Here is a 26,040-nt window from a genome sequence, read left to right as displayed (position 1 = left end):
TGTACAGCAGATTTGTACCTTAAGAAATACTCAGGGACATTAAGACTTGGCAGAAGAAAAACTGGAAAATCTGAAACTATAGAAACATCTTTTCTTGCCTTTTTAAATTCCAGTGTCACGTGGGGATTGGAATTGTAAAAAGTGGACTTGGAGGCCTGTGAAAATTCCTGCACCTTCTCTAGCTGCTTTCTCACAGCACCTACAAATACACCCAACAGGCTAGGGTGTCTGTTCACTTTATTTGCCAACCAGTATTAGTCAGGAATTGTTTGTAATAGGATTTCAGGTTTCAGTTAACAAGTTTTAAATGACAATAAGTGGAATATCCTGGAAGCTCCGGAAAATGTTTTTAAAGCTCGCAATAATATAAAAATATTTCTGCACTGTTATTTTGCTCAGCATTTCTTTGAAATGTGAACTATAATAACACAGTTATGAGATTCTGAAGATATGGAAATAATCTTAATTTATTTGTTGAAAATTCAAGAGTCCTAAGGAATTGCGGCTTGAATTTTACATTTACATATATATTTGACGTTTTTATTTATAAATTTGTGTATATATACATAAAATTAATAGATGCATAAGAGAACGCTGTGTGCAATTAGGAGCCAACAATTACATAATCTAATTTGATATCTCCATTAGATTGGGTTACCAAAACACCAGCCCCAAATAGCTGTGTTGCGACCGTATGAGTAAGTGATGAAACCTGATTGGAATGGAGTATGTTCCAGAAAATACTCTTGATAAAGGCAAGATTAGGGAGTTGTTTGTGGGATGATATAATCTACATTCGTTTCTACAACACTGCCCAACAGGTCAGCTGGAACAATTGAGGTTAATGCGTGTCAGTCAGGCAGTTTAGCAAAAAGCAAAATAAGTATAAAGTTTGTAAAACTGACACCAGGCTGTGGATTAGAAAATGAAAAAAAGAAAAGAGGACTTGACCCAGTTTCCTTCTCTTTCCTGAATCCAGGGTAAGGATTCTACAAGGGGAGTGACTGTCTCTTCAGCTTTTTAATATTAACACGAAATCTAGGTAGATGTTTTCTTTCAAATGCTAATTATATTGCTGACATCAGTGCAACACAGAATGTTCTGTATCTTCTATATTGAATTTTCTGAACTGTATTTTTAAAAAATGAATACTTAAAAAAATATCTATAGCAGTAATTGTAGAAAATACTAGGGAGAAAGTGTGGACAAAAATTAATATAATTCAGACCCTGTTCTTTTCCCCCAATGAAACAAATATAATGTGTCACTATATATTTGATCCCATTTTAATCAAAACTTCAGTTCCAATTGCCAAATACACTAAAAATGTCATTTTTAAGATTCCACTATTTTTAACAATTTATAACACTTCAGTCTGGGCTGTGTTTAACACTGCATTAGCTTTGACCGTGAAGAAAGTATGCTGGCTAATTAATATAAAAAATAATACAAGGGAAGATATCTCTTAGAACAGTTTTGAAGCCTTTAGCGTGTGAATTTCTGCAAGGCAAACGCCTGCCTCTAATTGCAAATAATTGAATATATTTGAAAACTTTATCTATTTGGAAATACCTTATCGATTACTTCCAAATATGCATCTCATAAAGAAAATATACTGTATTTTTATAAATATATTTTAGCATTTCAGAACTTCTGAATATGACTCTTTCATGCAATTAATCCCAAATTAGATTTTATTATATCTTAAAGTCTGAGTAAGAGAGTGTTTTGTTTAGAAACAAATTTTCCTTACACACATCATCTCCACATTTGTTCTGCATTTTCAGTTCCTCAGTATTGATATGTTGTTAATTAGTTAGCAGATATTTATTGAAACAAATATTTGTAGTGGGCGCATATATTTTCATAATGTTCATTATAATTTTAAAATAAATAGCTTGGTTTCTAGTCTAATCCCTGAATTTAGTCATTTCTGAATATTGGAGTATTCACATTTTTACTTCTTTTTAACTCCCAACTTTCATGTTATATATTAATTATAAACATTTATTTAAAACTAACACTTCATTGTTAATCAAAATATTTAAACTATATTGAGAATTCAACTAAAAGAAAACATTTTAGTCATAAAAAATGAAAAATGGCTATAATACAGAAAATTAACAATTTAAAGACTCAGTCAAGCTAAAAAGTTTTCTGTGCCTCTGACTTGATCGAGTGTAGAACATTTGAATAGATTTTTAGGGAAAGCTGTAACTATATTCTAATTGTGCTTCTAATTTGTGAATTCAAATAACCAGTCCATGTTTTCTTGGGTATTTTTATCATCTCTTTTACATAATAGCAGAACAGTTTTTTCTCTTTCTGGCTTATATACTTAGTACACGTTGTCTTATTTTCCGATGTTCTAGAATTGAGGAGAAGAAGCTATGCATTAAAGAACTATGGAGAGATGGTATTGCTAAACTTTTCTTAAAACAACTCAACACTTCATTGTTAATCAAAATACTTAAACTACATTGAGAATTAATATAGTTTAATTCTATATTAATATACAATATATTAATATAGTCAAAATTAAAAGCACCCTGAATTTGGTAAGACATCGTGATGATACCACAGAGAACATTCTCTGATGATGCCAGAGGCTGCTCCAAAGGGGCAGCGGAGAGAAGCGAGGGGAATTTTCACAGACATTTTCCAGCTTACTCCAGTTGAAACCCCGAAACACTGGACTCCAGCCAATGTCATGCCATTTTGTGTGTGAGTTTTGTTTTAAAAGAAAGGCCATAGGGACATACCAGGAAATTACAGGCTGGTTAGTTTTGATTCAGTTGTGGTTAAAATCTTCAGAAACTATTTTAAGAAATCAAACAGAGGAAAAGAGGAACTCAGTTAGAGGGACCCGTGTGGTTGCAGGAAAGGAATAACTTGCCTCACTAACTGGATAGAATGCTTTGAGGCTGGATTATCGAAATAAGAGTACTACCAAGAAGACTGTTGGATCTAATGAACTATAAAATTCAACAGTTCAGGGTAAATAATAAATGACTCCCTGCCTGGCAAATCTGTAAAATAAAATAGTGCTTTCCTAATGGGGATACTTTCAATTGATGAAAACTTTTTACAGACTTCAGAAAAAATGTACAGAAACACACGTCTTTAAAATTGGGCAGTGTTTTTAAATACAAATAGCTATAGTTCCAGCAGCTAATAATAATAAATAGCTGCCGTTATTGACTGATTGGCATTATACTAAGCTCTTTACACATGTTATATCATTTAATCTTTTAAATAACTTCACTAAGTACAGAGTATTATTCCCAATTTACAGATGGGGAAACTAAGGTTGTGAAAAGGAACTTTCCCAAGGCTAAAGAGCTACTCAGAGGTGGAGGTTGGATTCAAATCCAAAACTATCAGACCCTAACGACCATGTTCTTAACCACTGTACATACTTAATAATTATTCAAAATGGCGCTCTTGGCTCACAATCAATAGAGCGCCTGCCCAAAGATGTTCTCCTGTAAGAGTAAAAGCTGTGCCCAGTGATCTCCCAACAGCCATGTATCTGGTTTCACTAAATATGTGGCGTACAAAATCCTGAGCTTAAATATGGGGACAGCTATATTTAACCAACCACCAGTGAGCTAACCAACCACCAGTTAGTTCCCAAGGAAATCCTGACTCATTTCTAGCCTTGCCCTCCTGCCCAGAAATGACCTGGTTTCTGGGGAAATCCTTAGAACTAGACTTCCTGAGCTTATTCCAAACATCCTTGTGCTTCTGTCTTCCCTCCGGGGTATTATGGTTTGATAGCAGTGCTCAGGCCTCTGAACCACATAGGATCCTGCAGGAGACAGACAAGAGATAGATATAGACCCACCCCCTGACCGGCACCACACCAAGATATGGCTGCGTTGATTCTGTGGATTAGGAATTTGCACCGTGAAGATGGCAGTGTGCCCCCCCCCCCCCCCCCCCAGGATATTCTGCAGGGTTCTAAAGATTGCATCATTTGGTCAAGTGAACCTAATACATTCCTAGGCTTACGTTTTCTACACCACAGCAGCTCTCTGGAAAAGCAATCCTCTGAACCCCATGCATTCTATTTTCTATTTGACAGGGAAGCAGGTAGGAGAACAGAGAGGAAAGAATAAATATAAAATATTGAAAAGGAAAAACAAAATGTTCATACCGCGCTAACCTTATGACAATTAACGTTAGCAATTTGGTATGTTCCTTTTCTCTTTCTGTGGATTTGTTTCTTTTGTGGATTTACATAGCTGTAAGCATTGTAAAGTTTTTTTTAACATTTTCACTACGACGTTCGTCTATAGTCAAATGATATTTCCATGCCACTAACTGCGGTGTTCGACTTTATCCCATGAGCTCAGTGTTCCTGAAAGGAAGTTTAGGAAAGCAGATGTCCATTTTTCTATATTTTGTGTTTTTCAAGAATGAATAATAGGAAATTTCTATACTTTAAAAGAATCATTTATTTTAATAAAATGTAGCGCCTTAACTGTATTTTCTTAAAAATATAGATACTAGAATTATTTTCTGTGGATTTTTGACACATTTTGGAGAACAAACTTGAAATCAATTAATGTGTAAAGGTTAACCAGATTTTTTTCAATTAAAATATATCATAACTTTTACTCATTACTACAACATCCATATCTATTAATTTATTAGTTACGTGATGTTCTATTGATGACCATAATTTTCTTAACCATCCCTCTATTGTTGAACATATCAGTTGTTTCCATATTTTTTCATCATAATATTGTGATGAACAACTTATAGCATAGAATTCTCCAATTTACATAATTTCCTTAGCATAGGTTTATAGAAATGGATTAATGGGGACCCACAATCTTCCCATAACTTTGTGTTTCCAAAGTAGGTTCTAGAACAGTTTAGACCCTGGTTTCTATTTAAAAAACAAGATGGCCCCCTGGTCAAATGAACTGGAAATCACTGTGTTAAATCTTGGGAATTTAATAGCGCATTAGCTTATTGTAGATGGAGGAGTTTCATGAAAATAAGTCTGCTTAATACTGTTTAATCTCGTGTCTCTTAAACTTACTTAACACCATACATTTCTTCCAGCCCATCCTCTCATCATCCGTGACCAGTAGAGCAGGTTATTCATGAGATAGAGTGATATCTGGAAAAGAACCGGAGTAGCACTCAGAAGAACAGACCTAGTTTCTCATAAGCCACGTAATAATGGAGTGACTTAATCACGTAACCTCCTTGAGCGTGTTATGTTAATCTATTTGCTTAATAATATTGTTGTGGGAACCTAATGATAGAACAGAAGAAACACAGAGTTATACACAAATAGGTAGGTGTGCTTTTAACTCGAAGATGAAGTATCGCTTTTTACCGTTTGTCCCACTGACTTTCTCCTCCGTGTCATTGTGAGGAATAACAAGGAATACCTGTTAAGGTATTTGAAGATATTTCAAGGTATTTGAATTTTGACAGCAAGGAGTCACTTAGAAATAAAAGACAATCTAAGATATTTGAAGTATCAGATAACGAGGCTGCCCTGTTACAGAGAGGGAGAATTTGTAGTTTTCCCTTTAAAAAGTGACAATAACAAGATTAAGGATTCTAGGTATGTGTCACTTGATACTCAACTGAGTATGTGAAATACTAAGACTTTTTTTTAGTTGTTGCTAAGACAAAAGCCCCACCACATAAGCTGTGTAGCTTAGCTGGTTAAGAAATCTCTGTGCCTTTCCAAAGCCTTCTCACCATTGTAGGAGGCATCCAGATGCTTTTTGTACACACTGCATTTTCAATAAAATGCACTCTGTAATGAATTTGACTCTTCCTTCAGAAGCTGGGGAACACGTGTTGCCCAAACATGGTGGAAAGAGGGGCCTTTTGGATACACCCCTCCTAAATTTTTGTCTTGAATCAGCAAGAGTTACCTGGGAGTTCTTCAAGTTGTGAGCAGATGACCCTAGAATGGGAACATACGTGCCATCTTATCCAGAAGTAAGAAAGGCCACACTAGAAGTAAACAACTTCTAGTTTAGGATTTAGGAGGGGGCCAGCTTTGCTGAATGCTCAACTTACCAGATTCATTTCGCCCCCCCTCCCACCACCAAGTCCCAAGACATAAACCCATGGGGGGAGGGGCTTATTCAGAAAGTAAGAGAATAGAGGAAAAGGGAAGAAGATAGTTTTTTTTGGTTTGTTTTGTGTGTGTGTGTTTTTGTGATTATGGCTTGGTAGAAAAGGATGCTGTACCTTTGGACCAAAGTAGGATTCCAGGGGCCAAGCAGTCAATCATTGCGTAGAAACAGAGAAAGAGACTGTCCGGGTTCAGCTCAGCTATGGAGGGTGGGAAGGAGTGAGGAACAGAAAAGCAGGTGGACCACCAGAGTCAGCCATGGGAGAGCAGAAGGAACCAGGCGGGAAAGAATAAGGGGAGACCAAGAACATGTTCAGAAATCTGCCAAGGACTTCTCTGCCTAGACCTGGCTCGTGGGCAAACCCAGGCGCTTCCTTTTGGTTCTGTTTTCTACCGTAGTGTATCTCTGCCCCCGGGAGGCCATATTTAGCTGCTCTACCTGGGAAATTCTTTACAACATAATACTTCTTGAAATTCTAACAATTAGGGATCCATCATCATTAAATAGAAAACGCAGAACATTAAATGTATAGAGAGAACAATAACAATTCTCTAAAAATGATGCGTTACCCTAATTTGCAATAATTGTCTCTGGATGGTGGAATTATGGGGATTTTTGTACGTTTTGTGTGGTGGTTTGTTTGTTTTTCCAAATTTTCAATAATGATTATTTTTATAATTAAAAAAAGTTATTTAAAGAAGTGAATCAAGATTTATACGTATCTTAAAAATATTTTTATGAAAGAAGAGAGGTAAATATTGATCATTTCAGAGTTAATGGAAATTAGTTTAAAAGATGCTTTTTCTCCACTCTACGAAGTCCGACCTTGCTATGGGAATGAAAAATGGCTTGAATAATGAGCAAACGAGTCGACAAGCAATCGAATGGAGTAAGCAGTGACTCCATCTGACAGTACACAAGCCACTGCTTGCTCACAGAATGATTCGGAGAAAAAAGTGTTCTCTCTTTGCAGGAGATAGAAGACAGATTTAAGATAGAAAAGGAGAAAGGGAAAACAAAATCTCCCAAGGAGAAGGCCCCGAATGCCAAAGTGGCCAAAGGAAAGGGAAAGGACCCGCCCGAGGTGAGCAACACGGTGAAGAAGACCACGCAGCTGAAGCGGAGGGGAGAGGAAGACGGCGCCAGACTCTACATTGGTCAGTACGATGCCCCTTCTGTGGTCACCTGTCACCTCTTGCCTCCTCACTTGCAAAGTAACTTGAGAAATCATTCTAATAACTGTGCTTAATCTTCCCCAGCCTTTTCACTCTTTATAAAACCAGAAATCACATACTACCCACGGCACCCTAATCGAAAACTATTTCCATTTGCAATTCGTTTATGTTTTCAGCAGATATTTATTTAGCACGTGTCTTGCGGTGGCCACATTTACATAGTGCAAATAAAGGATGGAACAATGAGCCTGTTGTGCCACCAAGGAGCTTACTGTCTTGTGGGAAACCTTTTAAAAAGTCAGACATAACGATAAGATCAAGTAAAAAGGGATGATTGTCATGGGTGAAATTCAGTTAGTTTGGTGCTCCTGCAGAGCACGTAGCTTCCTGGCTTCAGCTTCCCCCACCCCCCATTTGTCTTAGAGCAGCTGGAATTTTCTTTCATGTTAGATTATCGATATAAAAAAGATTCCAATTAGGCAGCGAGGAGTAATTCGTGGCCACCTTCCCACGAACCCAAATGGGGCCGCCTGTTATTATTGGCATGGTATTTAAAGGAGATGGCGAAGCTTCACGTCCTCTACCAATTTGACTCCCCTGTATATCTCTGCTCTTAATAAATACACTAGGATTAGAGGCAAGGATTGATACGGAGTCCATGGGCAATACCAATACTGATTTGTTTAATGATAGCAGAAAAATCACTCCTTGAGAAGCAGAAGTGTGTGCATCTGTTACACTGTTTTTAAGTTGACCTTAGAGGGGTTTGGTGGGGTGGAGTGTTTTCGTGTACCATCTACTCTCCATAGTTGCTACCTGACCATGCTCAGCATTCACACCCTATTGACATAAATACACAGAATACTTAGGTGGGGAGCATGTCTATGTTCACTATTTCCCTCTCCTGTAAACACCTGTACTTATAAAATACCACAAAGCAGCAGCTACTCGTAATTCAAGAGTAAAGCCAGATGTTGCTCAAAAGAGATGGGAAGCAGGGAAAAAAAAAATTACAGCGTGACTTGAAAAGAAAAAAAGAAACCAAACGCACCTTTTCCATGACCACAGACCCCATGTATGTATGCTTGTCCCCCTATTACCCTTGTGTCTCATTTGCAACAGTGATTTAAGATTTTGTAAAATGGCCGCAGCCTTCTCCCTGGAAGGGCAGTAATGAAACCCAGTCAAGATGCCTGCAGCCCAGCCCACGGGACTGCTCTTGGCAAGCCCGAGGGATGGTAAACGCATGTGTAGTGTGTACAGCCCTTGGCCCGGCTCATGCAACCTGTTCTCTTTGAAAATGACGCTGCTCTGCTTTGCGGTGTTTCCAACAGACGATGAACCAGATGACGGTGACCAACATTACATTATAGTCGTGGGCTTCACCCATCCTCAGCTCTTGGCCATCATGACCGAGCTCGGCATTCCCATCGGCAGTGTGATTAAAATCGCTTCCGAGAACTATGAACCTCTGCAGACGCACCTGGCAGCAGTCAGCCAGCAGCAGGAACTTTTCCTTCAGCCCGAAGGTATGCCGTCTGCTACCCACCTTCCTGGCTCCTTCAGTGTCACCCACTGTCCTTAAAGTACAAATACAACTCGCGGGCCAAAACATGGTCATGCAATACGTCCATTCGTAAATCCTTTCGAGACTTTGATTCGCTATTTATTCTGCTTGGCCCCGCCAGGTGTTGTAAATTTTGTAAATTAGAATCATATTCTGTGTTCATGTCCCCACGTAGCCACAGAGGATATATATAGACTGCTGGTCAGAAGACGTGATTACCTAACTCCATTTCTCAGAAACATGTAATCTGTAACTTTTACCTAACGCAGGGCATGGGTGAGTCAACGGTAGATGATCTGTTTTTCCAGAAGCCACAGTCACCCGATGGCCCAAGGGACATCCGAACCCTGGATTCTTGCTCTGCTTTGCTCCTGGCTTATTGTAATGAATCAGAGAAGGCAGGCGCCTTACCTTCCGGGCATTCAACTAGGCAGTTGTGGGGTGCAGTCCCAACCACACTACCATCCATCTTCAAGGTCATCAGCTAAGGGCACTGGGCTAGACTACCTCTGTGAGAAGGGAGCAAAATGCGACCATGTGCTGTAGGGGCTAGAACTGGGACATGGTGTGTAAGCCCGTGTGACCGAGTAGTCCAAGCTCTGTCTGCCATAGGCTGTTACCTTTATTGTTATGTACGAATATTATCATTTGTAGCGTAATATGAATATTATGAATATTATCATTTGTACTGTGTTTTGTAACTTGCACAACCACGGCCCAATTTCTATAACACTCCATTTTTAAAATTCCTGTTCCAAGTTAGAAATTGCTACCACTGATAATAACATCAGCTGCCGTGTATTGGGGACCTGCCCTGGGACGAGCCTCGATGCTGGGGACTTCTGTGTGTTGATTCATAACCACAACCACCCTCGGAAGTATGTTTTACTTCCGTTTCACCAAAAAGGACTCTCAGTCTAGAGGCAGCTGTTAAGTAAGAGCTGAGATTCAAACCCAGATACTTCTATCTGAAAGGACAGTTGTAACATTAAATAACTTACTGTTGAAGCCAGTGAAAAAATGCTGCATACACATCAGAGTCTCTGTATGAAAAATGTTACTATATAGAAATAAAATCATAGCAAAACAGACTTTACAGCAGAGCAGTGAGGTCTGAGTAGTAGAACCTGTTTAGTTATAGCTGTAATAAACAACTCTTTCAAAATTTCAAGTGTAACTTTATGGAAAACTGTCCTTATTTACCGGTCAGAGCACAAATTCCTAGAGAAGCCAGTAGCTATTTTAATGTGACCAGAAGTTAACTGAAGCATAAATCATTGATGCAGCCTGTTTTTAGCCATGTGAGAAGTTGTCTTTCTGCCATGTCAACTGCATTTCTAATCAGCTATGCAGCAGGCAGACACTAAGATGGTGAAAAACCGATGGGGCAGAAAAACTGCCACTTATGTAGACAGCAATCTAAGAGTGATGGAACTATTGTACATATTTACCTCCCAGAATATGTGACCTTGCCATAATCTTTCTGGGCCTCCACTGTGAAATGAAGGGGATGGGATACATGCGTTTTTAATACCAATTTCAGAAGTAAAATCCTCTGATTTCATAATTGTATAGTCAGGTCTAAAATCTCACAATTACACTTCTTTATTTGTATTTTCTGGTGCTGCGTAAGACATCTTGCAATGCATATGACTCACCATGTCCACTTAAATTGGGAAGAAGTTCAGCACTCATTTTATAGTATAAGCATGTTTCTATTATTAGATATAGAAGCCGAAAAACTGAAGAAAGAGAATGCCATAAAAGAACTTGACGTTTTCTGGAAGTACTTGGAACCCATCCTGAATAATGAGAAACCTGCAACAAATCTCTTTGATGTTGCTCGGCTTGAATACGTGGTCAAAGCACGTAACTTCCCTTCCGATTGGTCAGACAGCGAGTTGCTGGTTAGTACACGCCATGATGAGAGTGAGTGGTCTGAACATGTCGTGCTGTGCTTCCATTTACCCCATCCATTCATTCCACCAATGTTTATTGATCACAGACTGTAGGTAAGTTTTTGTGTTGGGCTCCCTTTATCTCCAAGGCAATGATACCCCTGAATGCCCAGTAATGGTTACAGCCTGATTCTGGAGCTTTCCGTGCATGAATTAATGACAAAGAATAAGATGTAGGTGAAGATGAAGGGTGAGCATTATTTTATTTGGTGACATGTGGCCTTATTTCATAGCTTAACAATGTTCTAGGCAGTAGAGTCTCAACATACATTAATTGTAAAACCAGTAAATCTTACAGTTTGTCAAATTACATTGTCTTCCTTTTTTTATGTATCAATTCTAAACATTTCTTCTAGGCCCTTGCTTTTATTGCTACAATTGTATTTTTAATACATTTGGCCAAAGAGGTCTGTCCTAGCAGGATGGCTTGATGGCCGCCCAACCACCAGCGGGCATTTCCTGAGCGCATTTGTGGGCCCTGCCGTTGAGGTGCTTGCAAGAGGGAAGACCAAAAGCATGAAACAGAGAAGCAGTCCAGGGTACTACACATCCGAGGGCTCTGTTAGGGGGCGCACACTCTAAGCTTCCTATTCGTTCAGGAAAAGAAGAAATGGGATGCTTGGAAAAGTAGCAAATGTGGGCAAGAGAGTGGAAAGCAGAATGCTGGGAATGGTGCTTGGTCTTATGTAGCTGCAATTCTGTGCCCTGGTGTTTTGAATACATGAGGGTGTTTTTTTGTTTAAAAAAAAGGTGGAGTGACTCCTTATCATGGATGCTGGGGAAGATACCGAAGCATCCCTGTTATATAAAAAAAAACCTCTCAGGACTCTTTCTGGTTGATCCTCTGTCCCAACAAACAGGAGCCCCAGGAGCATGGCAGCCCCTGCAGGGCGGTACATTTCAGCATCCAGGGAGCTGAACGGAAAGAACAGTCTGGGGAGGAACCACGTGAAGTGAGAGCTCTGTAGGGAGCTGGGGTGTGGGGAGAGGGGAGATGGCTGGCTGTGGACAGTGACTGAGGATCGCTGCAAAAAAAAAAAAACTAACTGAAAGGAGAATGAGATCAAAGCCTAGAACCGTTTCTGAGCTATAGGGTAGGCTGCCTGTGGCCTGGGTGGGAGCGTGGACCTTTCTCACTATGAGAGTCCCTGATTCTGTTACCTTGAGATAGACGTGCACTTGGTGAAGAAAGTGAAAACGTTGAGGGAGGCTCAGATTTGAACCTCCAAGGACGGATGGCATTTGAATAAGTAGCAATGCGTGAATCAGTGTGAACTACAAAGACTGTCAACAAAAGGCATTAGCTGTCACTTTGTAGAAACAGGACACTTAGGTCTGATACCTGGCCACAGTAAGAGTAAATATTAGCTTGGTGCTATATGTGGAAAATTCAGCTGAACACGGAGAAGCTGTGGGTGAGAGGAAAGCTTGTTCTAGACAAAACTGGTTACTCCAGACTCCCTTTTCTTTGCTTCTTTCCACCCCTTCATCTAGATATCTTCATGTTTTCTATTTTGGCTTTTCGTTTTCTGCCCCCTAAACCTAAATTCTCAGGAAGGAATCCACTGCCATCTGTGCTTTAAGGCTTTATGTAAAATCGGGTCAGTATGTTTCCCTATGCCAGTGAGACTGGCATTCCAAGTAATGTGGCACTGAGATTATCCATCCTATTTTACCAGTCTAGATCAGCAAATGGCAGCTATGTCTGAGGAAGAGGCCCTTTCCCCAGGATCCCACCTCACAGCTAGCATTCTACTCTTTCTCTCCAACAGACCAGTTCTTCTCCCTAGAACGTAAAATCTATGCTAAGCAGAAACCCACATCCACAAGTTTGTGTTTTGGGGAAACAGTTCTCCTCTCATTCTGAAGTTCAGAAAATTTATTTTATGCTGAAAAAAAAAAAGAGTATCCGTTTAGTTGAAATGGTTCTGGTGGAACATTCCTGACTTCAGACCTAGAAGATGGACATCTAGGGTGTCTGGTGACACCATGAAGGTCAGGAATGAGAACGCTCACCGGTCTAAGGAGCCACGTAGGGCCACCTAGGGCTGTGCTGCTCAACTGGACACACTAATGTGTCGGTCAGTTTGCAAGTATTTACCGGACGTCATCTTCATGCCAGGGCTTGCTCTGCATTTGGATGCAGCCGTCCCTTAGAGCCCAGGCAGGCCTCTGCAAGGTACGGTGTAGGAGTGAACAACCCAGCACTGAGGACAATGGTGACGGAGAGCTTTGGAAACCAGTTCAGTAACAGAGCTGGGTTCCAGGAGGAAAGGCCATTGGATTTGATATTGAAGATCAAACTTCATCTTAAACTTAGGATCATGTAAGGAACCTAAAGTAATAAACCTACTTCTGGTAGAGGTAGACTGGGTACCCGTGTCCCACTCTCAGCTACGTCTGTAAGTTGAAAATGGCCTCATAGCCAAGATGGGAGCCAGCCAAGGAGTCTTTTGCCTCGCTGCTTGGCTGCAAATGGGCCGGCTGTATTTCTGCTGAACCAAGGTATCGAAAGCTTAACATCAAATAAATGCCCATCAGGAAGGGCTGACTGCTCTGTGTGACATCTGTGCCATCTCCAGCTAGTCCTTGGTTGCTGAAATAAGTTGCAGGGGTTCAGCATATCATTTCCTGTTTTATTTAAAAATAAATTAATTCGTTAAGCTAAGGGACCATTGGCCACCAGTTTAACTATATTTCTCATAACTACAAACAAACAAACAAAAACATGTTTTAGTGCCAGAATTTGGGCAAAGAATACCAGCTTGAAGCTTCGCTGAAGAACACTCTGTCTTAGAGTGGGCACATGACTCCCAGACTGGTAGCTGGGCTATGAACTAGACACGTCCCTGGACTCCTGCCAGGCTGAGATTCACTGGCCCCACCAGCAACTACCATATTTCCCTAAAAATTAAGACCTAGCCGGCCAATCAGCTCTAATGCGTCTTTTGGAGCAAAAATTAATATAAGATCCAGTAGAATATTATATTATATAATAAGACCCAGTCTTATTTTACTATAAGATACTATAAGATTTGTCTTATATTAATTTTTGCTCCAAAAGATGCATTAGAGCTGATTGTCCGGCTAGGTCTTATTTTTGGGGAGACAGAGTATGTCACCCCACGTTTCCTCTTCAACTCAGATGTAGGATGAGCCTGTTTAGTCCTCCTTTGCTTTTAAACAGACAGACCTAGTAATAACAGTGCCATTTACTTCTGGAAATAAAGCCCAGGTAATGGAGGTATCTGGTCTATCGCTTGCCTTCCAGATCATGAAAGTGTGGTTATTATAGAAGCAGTAGTCTGTCAGAATGTCTTAGGGGGTTTTTCCCCCCTTAAGGTAGCACAGGTGAAAAGAAAGAAGAGAGCCAGGGAGGAAAGGAAGAAATACCGACTGCACACGTACTGCAGCGTATTTGAATGGATGATGCTAATCGTCCACAGCCAAGCAGGACATCACCATAGCTTGTCTTGGGCTGATATCGAAGTTCCCTAACTAATGTGTTGTTTTAGGAATTGAAATACCTAGAAACAGGCCACACTGTGTAACTAATGAATAGGCTGCTTTTCACTTAGTTGAAGCATTAAGTAGGCTTTTGCAGCAGTAAGGCCCTCCGAGGGAGGTGGACAAGAAGGGTTCAGTAAATGAAAACTCGGTCACCAGAGCTGGGATGGTTTGGGGAAGTGCTTGCCTGTGAAAAGTGATCGGTTTAGCTGTTAAGGGAGATGCAAACCGTATGTCTGATGCCAACAATACAAAACGAATACCTAATGGTCATGAATTCTCTCACCTGTAGCTGGAATTGGGCACCGACATTTTTGAAAACATTGCCTGTTTGATGTACGACAGCCTGGACTGGAAAAGGCAGCACCAGCATTATTTGAAAAGCATGCAGCTCATTCATGTTCCACAGGTGGTTTGTGAGAAACCTGTCTTAGAAGCCACATCGGTTTCTGAGGTAGGCATGTAATCGTATGTCTTTAGTGGGTTGAAGGGTTAACTGAACAACTTAATTTTCACGTTTATAAAACATGAAGAAAAAAGTTGCATAAATACTTGTAGCAATACTGCTTGATGGGATTAAATAGGTGAGGGTGGGAACAAGGAAAGGCCCCTAGGGATAGTATTAAAGGGCACCTATGTGGTGGGTGTTTTAGAGACTTCCCAGCTACCTGCCCCATGCAGAGATGCCACAGTATTTTCAGCCAACTGTACAGTAAATAACCTCTGGTACAGGAGGGTCATCAGTAAGTTAATCACGATACTTATTTAGCACCTACATGTGTTAGCACAGTGTCGGGTCCTGGCAGTGCAGTAATGAATAAGACCCATCCCGTCCTCATTGAGATTAATTTTCAAGGGGGTCAGCAATCAAGCCAGCGGTTGTTTCAACATAGCATGATGAGTGCTGTGAGAACAGTCAGGTGAGACTGCAGTAGAAGTGATAAAAAGTAGTGCCTGACCCAACCTGGAGAGGAGTAGGAAGGAGAGAGAGGAGTCAGGAAGACCGTGAGGGTAAGTGATGCCCGAAGGCTGAGTAGGAATTGCCTGGGGGAACGAGCAGAAGGGTGTTCTCAAGAAAGGGGCAAGGATGTACACAGGTATGGAGGTCAAAGGAAAGAAGTATTAGGACACAAGCCCAGACCACAGCCCAGACCAGAACGAAAGCTGGCAAGGTGGGGGCCAGAATGCTCTTTGGTGCTGAGTTAAAAGAGCTTTAGTTTTATCCTGAAGGTGATGGGGAATCACTGAAGAATTCTAAGCGGGGGAATGGCATGATTCTGAGTGACCCAGGGAAGAAAACCTTTTTGATTGTTAGTGCAGCATCTCCCCACCACATTCCTGCAGGTGCTCAGTGAGCTCTGTTAGGAAACACTGCAAAGTGTCTGTGCACATTAACTACTTTCCTGCCTCACACAAAACCCTTCAGTTTGAGCCTAATATCAGCAAGTGATTCTGTGCTGTGAACATAATCTTACCATCTCAGAATCCTGTCAGAGCCCATCAGACCAGCATCTCATGAAAGCATCTCCCAACTGGATATCTCAGCCGTTTCTTTTTAATTCTTCTTCTTTTAGGCTCCACAATTGGTTGCTCCAATCGCTGGGAAGAAGAGAGCACAAAATGAAGAACTGCAAGTACCACCATCAGGCATGTATGAAACCTGCTGCTGGACAGTCTCCACAAGCTGGTGTTTTAAGGAGAGACGGCTGCTCTCCGTGTTGTTTTCAGCCGTCCCTCCACCTACAGATCCTACACGTATTAGAGCATGGTCACAGTGTAAAATGATGGATGAAATTTTGATGGAAGAAATGGAGAACACACCTCAATTGAGCTGTGATGTTTTGTCTGTTTTACAGCGGCTTTCGTCATCACAGCTGAAGTAGACATGAGGTATTACAATGATTTGCTCAATCAGATTCCAGAAGAATTCGTTTCTGTGCCTCTGGTGCTGCACTGCATGCTGGAACAGGTAGGTGGATACACTCGGAGGCTTTTGTCCCAGGTGGGTAACCGCGGATCAGTCCCTTCATCTCTCTCTGCTTTCGTTTTTATAAAAACTGTGTTAAAATTCCATATATAATGCCTGAATGCATTCTCCTGTGCAAAGATTAGAACATTTTAGATAAAGCTCAAGTTCACTTTGGTTATCAGCTTCTGCCCCTTTCCTCTGCTGTGCTCTGGAACAGCCATGTAAGAGTCCCTGAAGTCTTAGCAGATATGTCCTTAAAATTAACTGTCTGTGTCGTTTTAATGGAAGAGGAGTTGGACAGCTGGATGGGGTGGTTAATGGTCTTTAACTAGCTTTAAAATTTCTTTATTCTTGCATATTCAATCAGATTTTTCTAATTCTGAGGCCAGTTTTAGTCATCAATATTTGTTTTATAAGAATGTTCATTTTATTTGTGTTTTTAACATACAACATTCTTTATTCATTTATATGCATTTCAAAATTACCTCTGTATCCTGTTATGTTCCTTTCCTATAGTTGATGTTATTTATTTGTGCCCTCTCCTTTTTGTTTCATTTTGAATTAATTTGTTTTCCAATTACAATCAACAGAAAATATTATATTAGTTTGAGGTGTACAACATAGTGATTAGACATTTATATACCTTACAAAGTGATCACCCCAATAAGTCTTGTTCCCATCTGACACCATACACAGTTATTACAATATTGTTGACTATATTCCTTTGCTATACTTTACATCCTGGTGACTATTTGGTAACTACCAGTATGTGCTGCTTAATCCCTCCCCCTTTTTCACCCAGCTCCTAACACCCCTCCTGTCAGGCCACTGTCAAAATTCGTTTTTTGTATCTCTGAGTTTGTTTCTGTGTTGTTTGTTTGTTTTGTTCTTTAGATTCCACACATAAATGAAATCATATGGTATTTTTCTTTCTCTGTTTGACTTATTTCACTTAGCATAATGCCTCCTAGTTCCATCCATAGTGTTGCAAATGGCAAGATTTCCTTCTTTTTTATGGCTGAGTAATACTCCATTGTATATATGTACCACATCTTCTTTATCCAACGTCTATCGATGGACCCTTAAGTTCGTTTCATATCTTGGCTATTATAAATAATGTTGCAATGAACATAGGGGTGTATGTATCTTTTCAAAATAATGTTCTGGATTTCTTCATTCAAATACCCAGACGTGCAGTTGTTGGGTCATATGGTAATTCTGTTTTTAATTTTTTGAGGAACCCCCAAACTGTTTTCCATAGTGGCTGCACCAATTTGCAATTCTTCCAACAGTGCACGAGGGTTCCCTTTGCTCCACATCCTCAAAAGCACTTGTTGTTTGATGATTTATTGATGATAGCAATTCTGACAGGTGTGAGGTGGTATCTCATTGTGCTTTTGATTTTCATTTCCCTAATAACTAGTGACGTTGAGCATTTTTTCATATGTCTGTTGGCCATCTGTATATTCTCTTTGGAAAAAATGTTTCTTTAGGTCCTCTGACGATTTTGTCAATGGTATATCAATTATATTGGTCTTGTCAAAGAACCAGCATTTAAACAGAATGATCCCATGATCACAAATGATCACAATGAAACACATTGATCAACGCCTTTTTACTTTGTATTGTTTTACTTTTTTCATTTATCTTCATTATTTCATTTCTACTTTCTTTGGGTTCATTTTCATTGAAAGCTTCCTTGGTTTACTTCAATCTATTTTGCTTTACTTAAGGCTATACATTTCATTCTGAGTATTTTTTTGGCTACATCCTGACGTGTTTAATGTATTCAGTTCTAAACCTTTTCTTTTTATTCCCACTGTTGATTGTCAATTTCTAATTTTGTGCATTATGGTTAGTAAAGATGGCCTGCATGTTAAAAATGTTTTTAATTTCCTGTCTGACCGGATGCACGTGGGCAATTCTTGGGAGTGTTCTATATGTATTTGAAAAGAGTTTGTTAGTAATTAAGCCACTGAATCCCGAGAGGAACCCTCTGAAGCAGGAACTATTTTTATTTCCTACTTTACAGATAAGGAAACTGAGGCATAAAAAGGTCAAGTCACTTATCCACGTATTAAGTGGCAGAAATCGCTTTTGAGCCTAGTCAGTACGAGTGGGAAAGTATGTTGATGACATTTTGCTTCATTTTCTTCCTTATAAGGTTGGTGATGAGAAGTCTAATGTCAGTCCTGTACTTTTTCCCTGGTAGGTAACCTGTTTTTCTTTCTGGCAGCTATTAGAATTTTCTCTTTGTAACTGATAACACGGGCTATGTCTAGATATGGCTTTGTTTGTTTTGTCATTGTCATTGTGATCTAAAGGATTATAACCTGCTTCCAATCACATTCTGAGTAAAATTAAAATTCCTTAAAGACACTAAAAATATGGTTTTGGGTTATGTCTGTCATCTCATTTCCTACTCCCAACCTTACCTCTTCCCCCAACACATACCGACTGTTCGTCATCTGCGTAGGCCTTCTGATTTTTCCTCAAATACACTACTTAATTCCACCATAGCTTTTTACTCCAACTTCTCTTCCTAAAAAGTTTTGCTCCCACATGTCTGCCTAATGGATACTCCCTGCCATTCCGTCCCCAGTGGACTTGGCATTCCTTAAATGGGCTTTCTCTGAGGACCTGATCTAAAGAAGGCCCACAACACACAGCGTTCTCTACAACATCACCTTGTTTTATTTTCTGATCAGCAACTACTCTTTTAAAAATATATTCATTTGCTTTGTGTCGTATCTTCCTCCTCTCACTGGAACGTAAGCTCCATGCGAGCAGGGACTTGGTCTAATCTTGGTCATTGCTGTATGCTCAGCACCCAGTAACCACACCTAACCCATAGTAGACACTGAGGATTGTTTGCTGAGTGCAATTATATCTTCAAATATTATTTATCTTACTGACTTATCCTAGGTATTATTAGGTGGATGTTGCAAGAGTTTCCTCCTTGTCTTTTCAATTTTCTTTCAATTTTATCCCTGTGGGGATTCCAGCTTAACTTCCAACTAATTCATTCTTCAGTAGAATCCAGTCTGCTATTGAAGTTTTGTGTCAACAAGAACATTTTTAATTTATAAATTTTCTAGTTTCTTTTCATAAATGCCTGTTGCTCTTCTTATTTCATGGATGTAACACATTCTTCTATCTCTCTTTTTAGGGTCTTTATGGACCAGTGTAAGGAATATTAAAATGTTTAAAGTCCTTTTCAGACACTCATCTCTGTTCCCGCCAGTAAACATTTTTGTGTTGACTGGTGTAGTTTTCTAACCCATTATGTCAGCACACTCACGATTACCTTCATTTACCCCATAAGGTTTTTGGAAGACCAACGGTTTTACTATATCAATACATTTGTAAAAGCTTAAAAGCCCTTTAGAGCTTGAAGTATCATCATTGTATTTACCTTAGTCTTTCTCATTTTAGTCAACTCAACTCAAAGCAACATTTATTAACCATCTACTATGTTCCAGGCACCAAAGGGGCAGTTGGTGAGCTCAGTGCCTGATACATAGAAGGCACCCAATAGTAGATACATGTTGGCTGAATAAATGCTTGATACTAAGGGGATGAAACAATTGAAATGTAAGAGGAATAGGATGGGATTTCAATAAACTGGGATATTAGAATTTAACATTTCAGAGATGGAACAGTTTTGAGTGGTCTTTTATGATCGGAGTGGGTCCAAGAGCTGGTCGGAAGGTAGAAAGTGGAGACATGAGTGACTCTAGAAAGTCAGGAGGTGACAAAAGGTAAAGGATGAGGCTGTTTTTTTTATCGGTATAGCAGTGATTCTCAACAGGTGGTGATTTTGCCTCCCAGGGGACATTTGGCAGTGTCTGCAGACATTTTGGTTGTCACCATTTGAGGGGTGCTACTGGCATCAAATAGGCAGAGGCCAGGAATGCTGCTAAGCATTCTATAGTGCACAAGATATCCTCTACAAAAATAAGTATGTAGGTCAAAATGTCTTAAATTGCAAGGTTGAAAAGGGATGTGGAGGGACGTGAAATCTCAGGGGATGATCGTGGGATTTAAGGTGAAGAGGAAAACTACACATTGGTGCCTATCTTGATTATATTTCAACTTCTTTTTTTTTTACCAGGTCAAATGAACAAGGCATTTAATCTTGCTCCACCTCACTTTCTCCATATAAAGGAGACTATTACCCGTTAGTAATCTCACCATCCATAACTTTTCTCTCTTGAATAAAGAAAGGACTGACCTGAACCCCAGCTCCTCCCACTCAGTAACTTTGGGCTTGAGCTATTCACCTAACTTCACTCACCCTAGTTTCTTCCTGTGTAAAAGGGGAAATTATATCTATGAGGCTCAAAGGAGGTAATGTCTGTGAAGATACACACACAGTGCTTGGTATGTGGTTGGCACTCAGTACATATTTATAAGGGGTGTGAGCACAGTTTTGAGTGCTTTAAGATTAAGAGTAAATCATCAAGAAAAATGTATATTGTTATTTTGATTTCTACCTAGTAAATGTTCTTGTTTGCTTTTTGTATTTTGTGTTATCTACTCGAATACATATATTAAAATCATCTACTTGAATGCAGGCATTGTAAACATTTTCCCTTTTATTTTGGTAGTCACAGGTAATTATTAATACATTGCCACTCTGTGGAATCACTGTATATTACTGGTGGGAACTGCCTTGCTTTTACTAAGAGCAGTGGAAATACATATATCAGTGAAGAGCTGACCATTAAACCAATTCCTCCCAATTCTTTATCTCAACAGGTTGTGGCGACTGAAAAAGACCTCGTCCCACCCAGTCTGGTGGAGCCACCCCCCAGAGCAGATGGGCTGGACCCCAGAATCGCAGCTCACATCGTGTCCATCCTGCCCTCTCTCTGTCTCACCGAGAGGGAGAAAAAGGTCAGAGGGCATGAGATACCACGTGCTTGCACGCTCTGAAAAAGTATGGCTTCTCTCTCTCAATCAATATTGTTTCCATTTGAATAGAATCTCCGTGAAATATTTTTATCTGAAGAAGAGAACGAAAGCAAACCAGTGCCCAAAGGTCCTCTCCTGCTGAACTATCACGACACACTCACCCACAAGAAGTACGCACTGAAGGTGATGATAACCGGTTACCCTGCGGCTAACAGATGCAGGAAAGCCTGTTTGTAATTATTCAGTTAAACAAATCTTAATTTGATAGCATTACCAAAGCTGATTAAAAATACTATACAGAATGGGTACCTTCTTACAATGTGAGATCACAGAAAATGGAAATGGATAAGGGAGAAGTTACATCCGCAAAGGAAACTTACCCAATTTATAGCGGTCCAATTGGCCATTAAATTGATTGTAATGACACCGAATTTTCATTAAAACCTTCTAGTTATTTGCTTTAAATATGTGCGAATATGTACAACTAGTGGAGGCCAGAAAAAAATCTCGGGAGGGAAAGATGAATATATATGAGACTTTGGCAGTTTGTCACTGGGAGTGAAGAACCTGTCATTTCTATGCACCAGGAACCGCTGGCAAAGGGAGAACCAGCTTTTCGACCCTCAGCAAAATACCAATAGTTTGTCTTCCCCAGTTACCAATGATTTCCCCTGTTCCCAAATAATGAGAGTGAAAGTATCATGTTTTGCCCTTTCCATATGCATAAGGCACTCAACAGCTTACTTTAATGTCTTCTGTCATGTTGCTGCTTTTCATCAGAACCAGAAGAATTTTGACCCAGTTCAAATTGAGCAGGAGATGCAGTCCAAGTCGCCACTGTGGGAATTCCTTCAATTCCCTCTGCCGCCACCATGGAACAGCACCAAACGTCTGGCTACAATTCATGAACTCATGCACTTCTGTACAAACGGTGAGTACATTGCTTTGTCTTGGCTTACCCTCATCCATTTACGGTCACTTGTGCCCGTAAAAGAGTACGCCCGTTTGCAGAAAGTATTTTGATTGTTGAAAGACCTTTTAGAGAATGAGGTGGGTATTTTGATTGACTACAGTTTTCTTATCTTGAAGAATGTCGTTAGCATCTGTGATTGCTACAGTGTGTTGTAACATTCTTCAGTTTGATGCACTGGGTTTTCTTTCCACTGTGTTGCCACAACCAAAATGGTCTTTTTTTTATTTTCTCCTTCTCCGCACCCCTAAACCCACATCCTCTCATTGACACCATTGGGGATGACGTGGTAACCCCTATCCTAGTTAACACGTTGCATACGGATCACGAGAATCTTCACAAGGGATTTAAACCCCGCCGTACGCAACGTGTTAAGAGGTGAGGGGCTGAGCGTGTGTTGATTCAAATTAATCTCCTCTCACAACAGGAAGGGCCGTATTATGCTCTCAGAGGATGGTGGAAAGAGGGGGGTCATTAAAAATATCTAAAATCAGCTTCCCATTGCAGAGTTCACTGGGATTGGACGATATAGAAAATCATTTCCTAAAACAGATGCTGTTTCCACTTGAGGCAATATGCAGATCCGTTCCTACGTATAGGAAGTACTAAGAAGTTACATAGACATCTTTGTTTGACATGAAGCATTTGACCTAGAAAAACACGCGTGCAGATTCTGCCTTCTCATTTCTTCTCTAACTCGAAGCAAATTACAAAATATTTTTACATTGATATACATGATTATTTGTTAATACCTACCTCCCACCCCTCAACCTTAAACCTTTAAAGTGCAAGAACCAAATCTTTTCTTTGAGTCTCAGGCACCTATGACAAAGCCTAATACATAGAAAACAAAAGGGAGTGAGTGAGCGAGTGGATGGATGGATATACTTATGCGTAAAAGGATAAATACGTAAATGAATAGAGCCCACTGAAAGCTGATAGCCTTTGAGTGCCCAAAATTATGGAAAGAATCTCACCAGTTCAAGTGGGTGGAAAGAGGCCTTTCCTGAGTCCTAACGAAGAGGAAAACCTACTGAATAGAACAGCATACAAGTAATTTTTCTGTTTTAAATTACAACAGCAGCAACAGTGCTTTTGCTTAAAAAGGATAAGTTTTAACCATATTCAACCAATATGGTACCCTGTGAAAGTCGATGTGAATTAATCTGGACACCTGATATTGACTAAATATGAAGCAATTTGGGAGCATTATCATGATAAATTATATTCTGATTGTGGGGCTTTCTTATTATTCGGTACCTTCCATATGCGTTGCAAAATTGTGGAGCCCGTGTTTAAGGCCAGGTCAACACCCATCGTGGTGTGACTCTCTTGTCATTCATTCCGGTGGATGGTTCCCTGGCTCCCCCTCTGTCAGCCCTGTACCATGTGGTAATAAGAGCTTTCCTAGCAGCACGGGTCCTGTTTTCTTACAGAAACCTTGAGCTGGAATGAAGTAGAACGAGCCTTCAAAGTATTTACCTTTGAGAGCCTAAAACTCTCCGAGGTTGATGAAGAAGGGAAACTAAAGCCTTCTAAAATGATGGATCGGACAGATGCGGAGATGTTCAACATTCCATGGGACAACCCTGCCCAATTTGCTAAGCAGATACGGCAATGGCACATTGCCAAAATGAACACCCAGCAGGCCAGACACCAGACAGGTATACTGCATGGAGGGGACAGAAGGCACTCTTGCATTTTATGGTTGTCAATGTTTCTAGCATGGTATTTCATGGATCCTCTTTACACTGATTAGATATTGAAACCCAAGATAGAGTTTTATTTATGGATCAGAATTGGTCAACATCTATGCAAGATGATGAGCTCGATAAAGAACCTTCGGATCCCAGTCAGCCTGATGCCTACAATATGACTCATTCTCACCCAAATAATGAGAACCCTTCAGAGCTTGATAACAGAGGGCTGTCAGAGCAGGAGACCAGTGTGAGGACTCAGGTCCAACCTGACCCTTTGGGTAAGTACGTGTATGTGCATGCACACACACAGGTTGTATTAAGAGTGTATAAACTTAAAAAAGGATTCAAGATGCATTATTCCTCCCTATTTCAATTGAAAACCTGTGTACTAAGTTATTTGGTTAAACTCTGTTACTGAATGTTGTTACTCAGCAAGTCATTATTTCAATCCTAAGTTTTCAAAATATCCTATAGCCTTTTAGTCCACTCTTACTTTAGTAAACGTAGTGCATTTTGTAACTGCTTAAAACATATTATCGATTATGTAATTAAAACAAACATAGTTAAAATTGTATCATTAATGTTTCACAGGGTTATTGCGATTATATGAAAAAATATTTTTAAAATTACGTACAATAACCTAATGAACTGCCGAGTACAGAGCTTTGTACCAAATCAGTGCTCAGGGAACAGCAATGCTTTTCCTCTCCTCTTTATAGCTCAGGTAATTACTCTCATTCTAGAATATAGATTCATAAATATTTTTAGATTTGGAGGTATAGGAGCGTAGAAGAATTAGGCTGCATTTTTATTCAACTGATGTACACGTGGCTGTCAGATTAATTACTTGAAATACAGACCTGTTACTTCCCTGTGTATAACCTTCAATGGCTCCCTACTACCTGTAAAATAGAACCCAGCTCCTTGGCCTGCTGTACCTGCTTCTCCAATAGCACCAAATTCCTTTTCCAAAACGCTTCCCACTTTTTCCCTTTTGCTCACTCATCCCATGCTCTAGTCAAACAGAATTAGGCCCTATTTGCTCTACGCAGCCTGCTCTTCCCAATCTCTGCGCCTTTCCCCCATCATACCCTCTGCCTAGGGTTCTCTTTTGGATTATGATTAGGTTGAACGGGCACCTCCATGAGGCTTTGTTGGATGTGTCCATCTAGAAATGCCTCCCTAGTATCCCCATAGTCATAATTAATCTAAGCTTACTTTATGTCATTGGTTATTTTTCCCTGCTACTTAATTACAATAATTCATATGCCTAACTAAAGCCTCCGTAATACTACAGCTGCTTAGAGCTTCATAAATATGTGTATCTTAAAAATATTAACCATATACTAGAACACAAAACAAGTCTCAACAAATACTCACAGATCAAAAACTGCAGAGTATATTCTCAGACCACATTGAAATTATGGAGGACATCAATCATAAAAAAAATAATGAGAAAAATCCCCAAATTTTTAAATTAAGAAATATACTTCTATATAATGCGTAGGTTGAAGAAAAAGTCACAATAGAAATTAGGAAATATTTTGAACTGAATGGTAGTTAAAATACTGAATATCAAAATTTGTAGAATGCAATGCAGCTACAGCAAGAGATACTCAGAGAGAAGCTTACAGCTTTAAATAAATACATTTTTTAAAAAATAAAGATAGTTAAAAATTAGCTAATCAACTTCAAGTAGTTAGATAAAGATGAACAAAATAAATTCAAATAAAGTAAAGGAAAGAAAATTAAAATAGGAGTAAATCAATGACATGGAAAATATAGATGTAATAAAGAAAAACAATACAAAAGTTTTGTTCTTTGAAAAGATTTTTTTAAATGATAAATACTTTATATAAGGCTGATCACGAAAGAGGGGAGCATAAATAGCCATATTAGCAATAAAACCATATCAGAAATAAAAAAACAGATTTCCCTTAGATCCTACAGAAATTGAAAATATAGTAAGAGGACATAAACAACTTTATTCCAATGAGCAAATTACTAAAAAGGTATAGCTTACCAGTGACTCAAAAAGAAATAGAAAACCTGAACAGTCTTGTAGTCATTTAAATACTTTCAATCAATAATTAAAATCTTCTCAAATAAGGCTTGCCACACTCAAATGATTTCATTGACTAGTGATAACAAACATTTAAAA

The 26,040-nt window shown here is 39.5% G+C and overlaps 1 protein-coding gene across 4 annotated transcripts in view; it reads left to right on the top strand.

The window, feature by feature from the left end:
* Positions 1–26,040, top strand: part of SPAG17 (sperm associated antigen 17) — a 163,016-nt gene that overhangs the window by 50,436 nt on the left and 86,540 nt on the right. For all 4 annotated transcript variants that reach the window (XR_016021765.1, XM_088799522.1, XM_088799521.1 and 1 more), the window contains exons 5-15: positions 7,090–7,273; positions 8,626–8,820; positions 10,584–10,765; positions 14,616–14,777; positions 15,898–15,970; positions 16,180–16,292; positions 21,054–21,191; positions 21,279–21,392; positions 21,990–22,140; positions 23,616–23,843; positions 23,939–24,157. Coding sequence is in view for 3 of the 4 variants with exons in the window: in XM_088799522.1 (XP_088655648.1) it covers positions 7,090–7,273; positions 8,626–8,820; positions 10,584–10,765; positions 14,616–14,777; positions 15,898–15,970; positions 16,180–16,292; positions 21,054–21,191; positions 21,279–21,392; positions 21,990–22,140; positions 23,616–23,843; positions 23,939–24,157 (1,759 nt within the window). In the remaining variant the exon portion in view is untranslated. The remainder of the gene's footprint in view (positions 1–7,089; positions 7,274–8,625; positions 8,821–10,583; positions 10,766–14,615; positions 14,778–15,897; positions 15,971–16,179; positions 16,293–21,053; positions 21,192–21,278; positions 21,393–21,989; positions 22,141–23,615; positions 23,844–23,938; positions 24,158–26,040) is intronic.

The sequence above is a fragment of the Rhinolophus sinicus genome, chromosome 7 (genome assembly GCF_057876585.1).
Source record: "Rhinolophus sinicus isolate RSI-liver-muscle chromosome 7, RSI-T2T, whole genome shotgun sequence".
NCBI classification, from domain to species: Eukaryota; Metazoa; Chordata; class Mammalia; order Chiroptera; family Rhinolophidae; genus Rhinolophus; species Rhinolophus sinicus.
The sequence above is the reverse complement of the archived record's forward strand: the minus strand, read 5'-3'. Positions and strand labels throughout refer to the sequence as shown.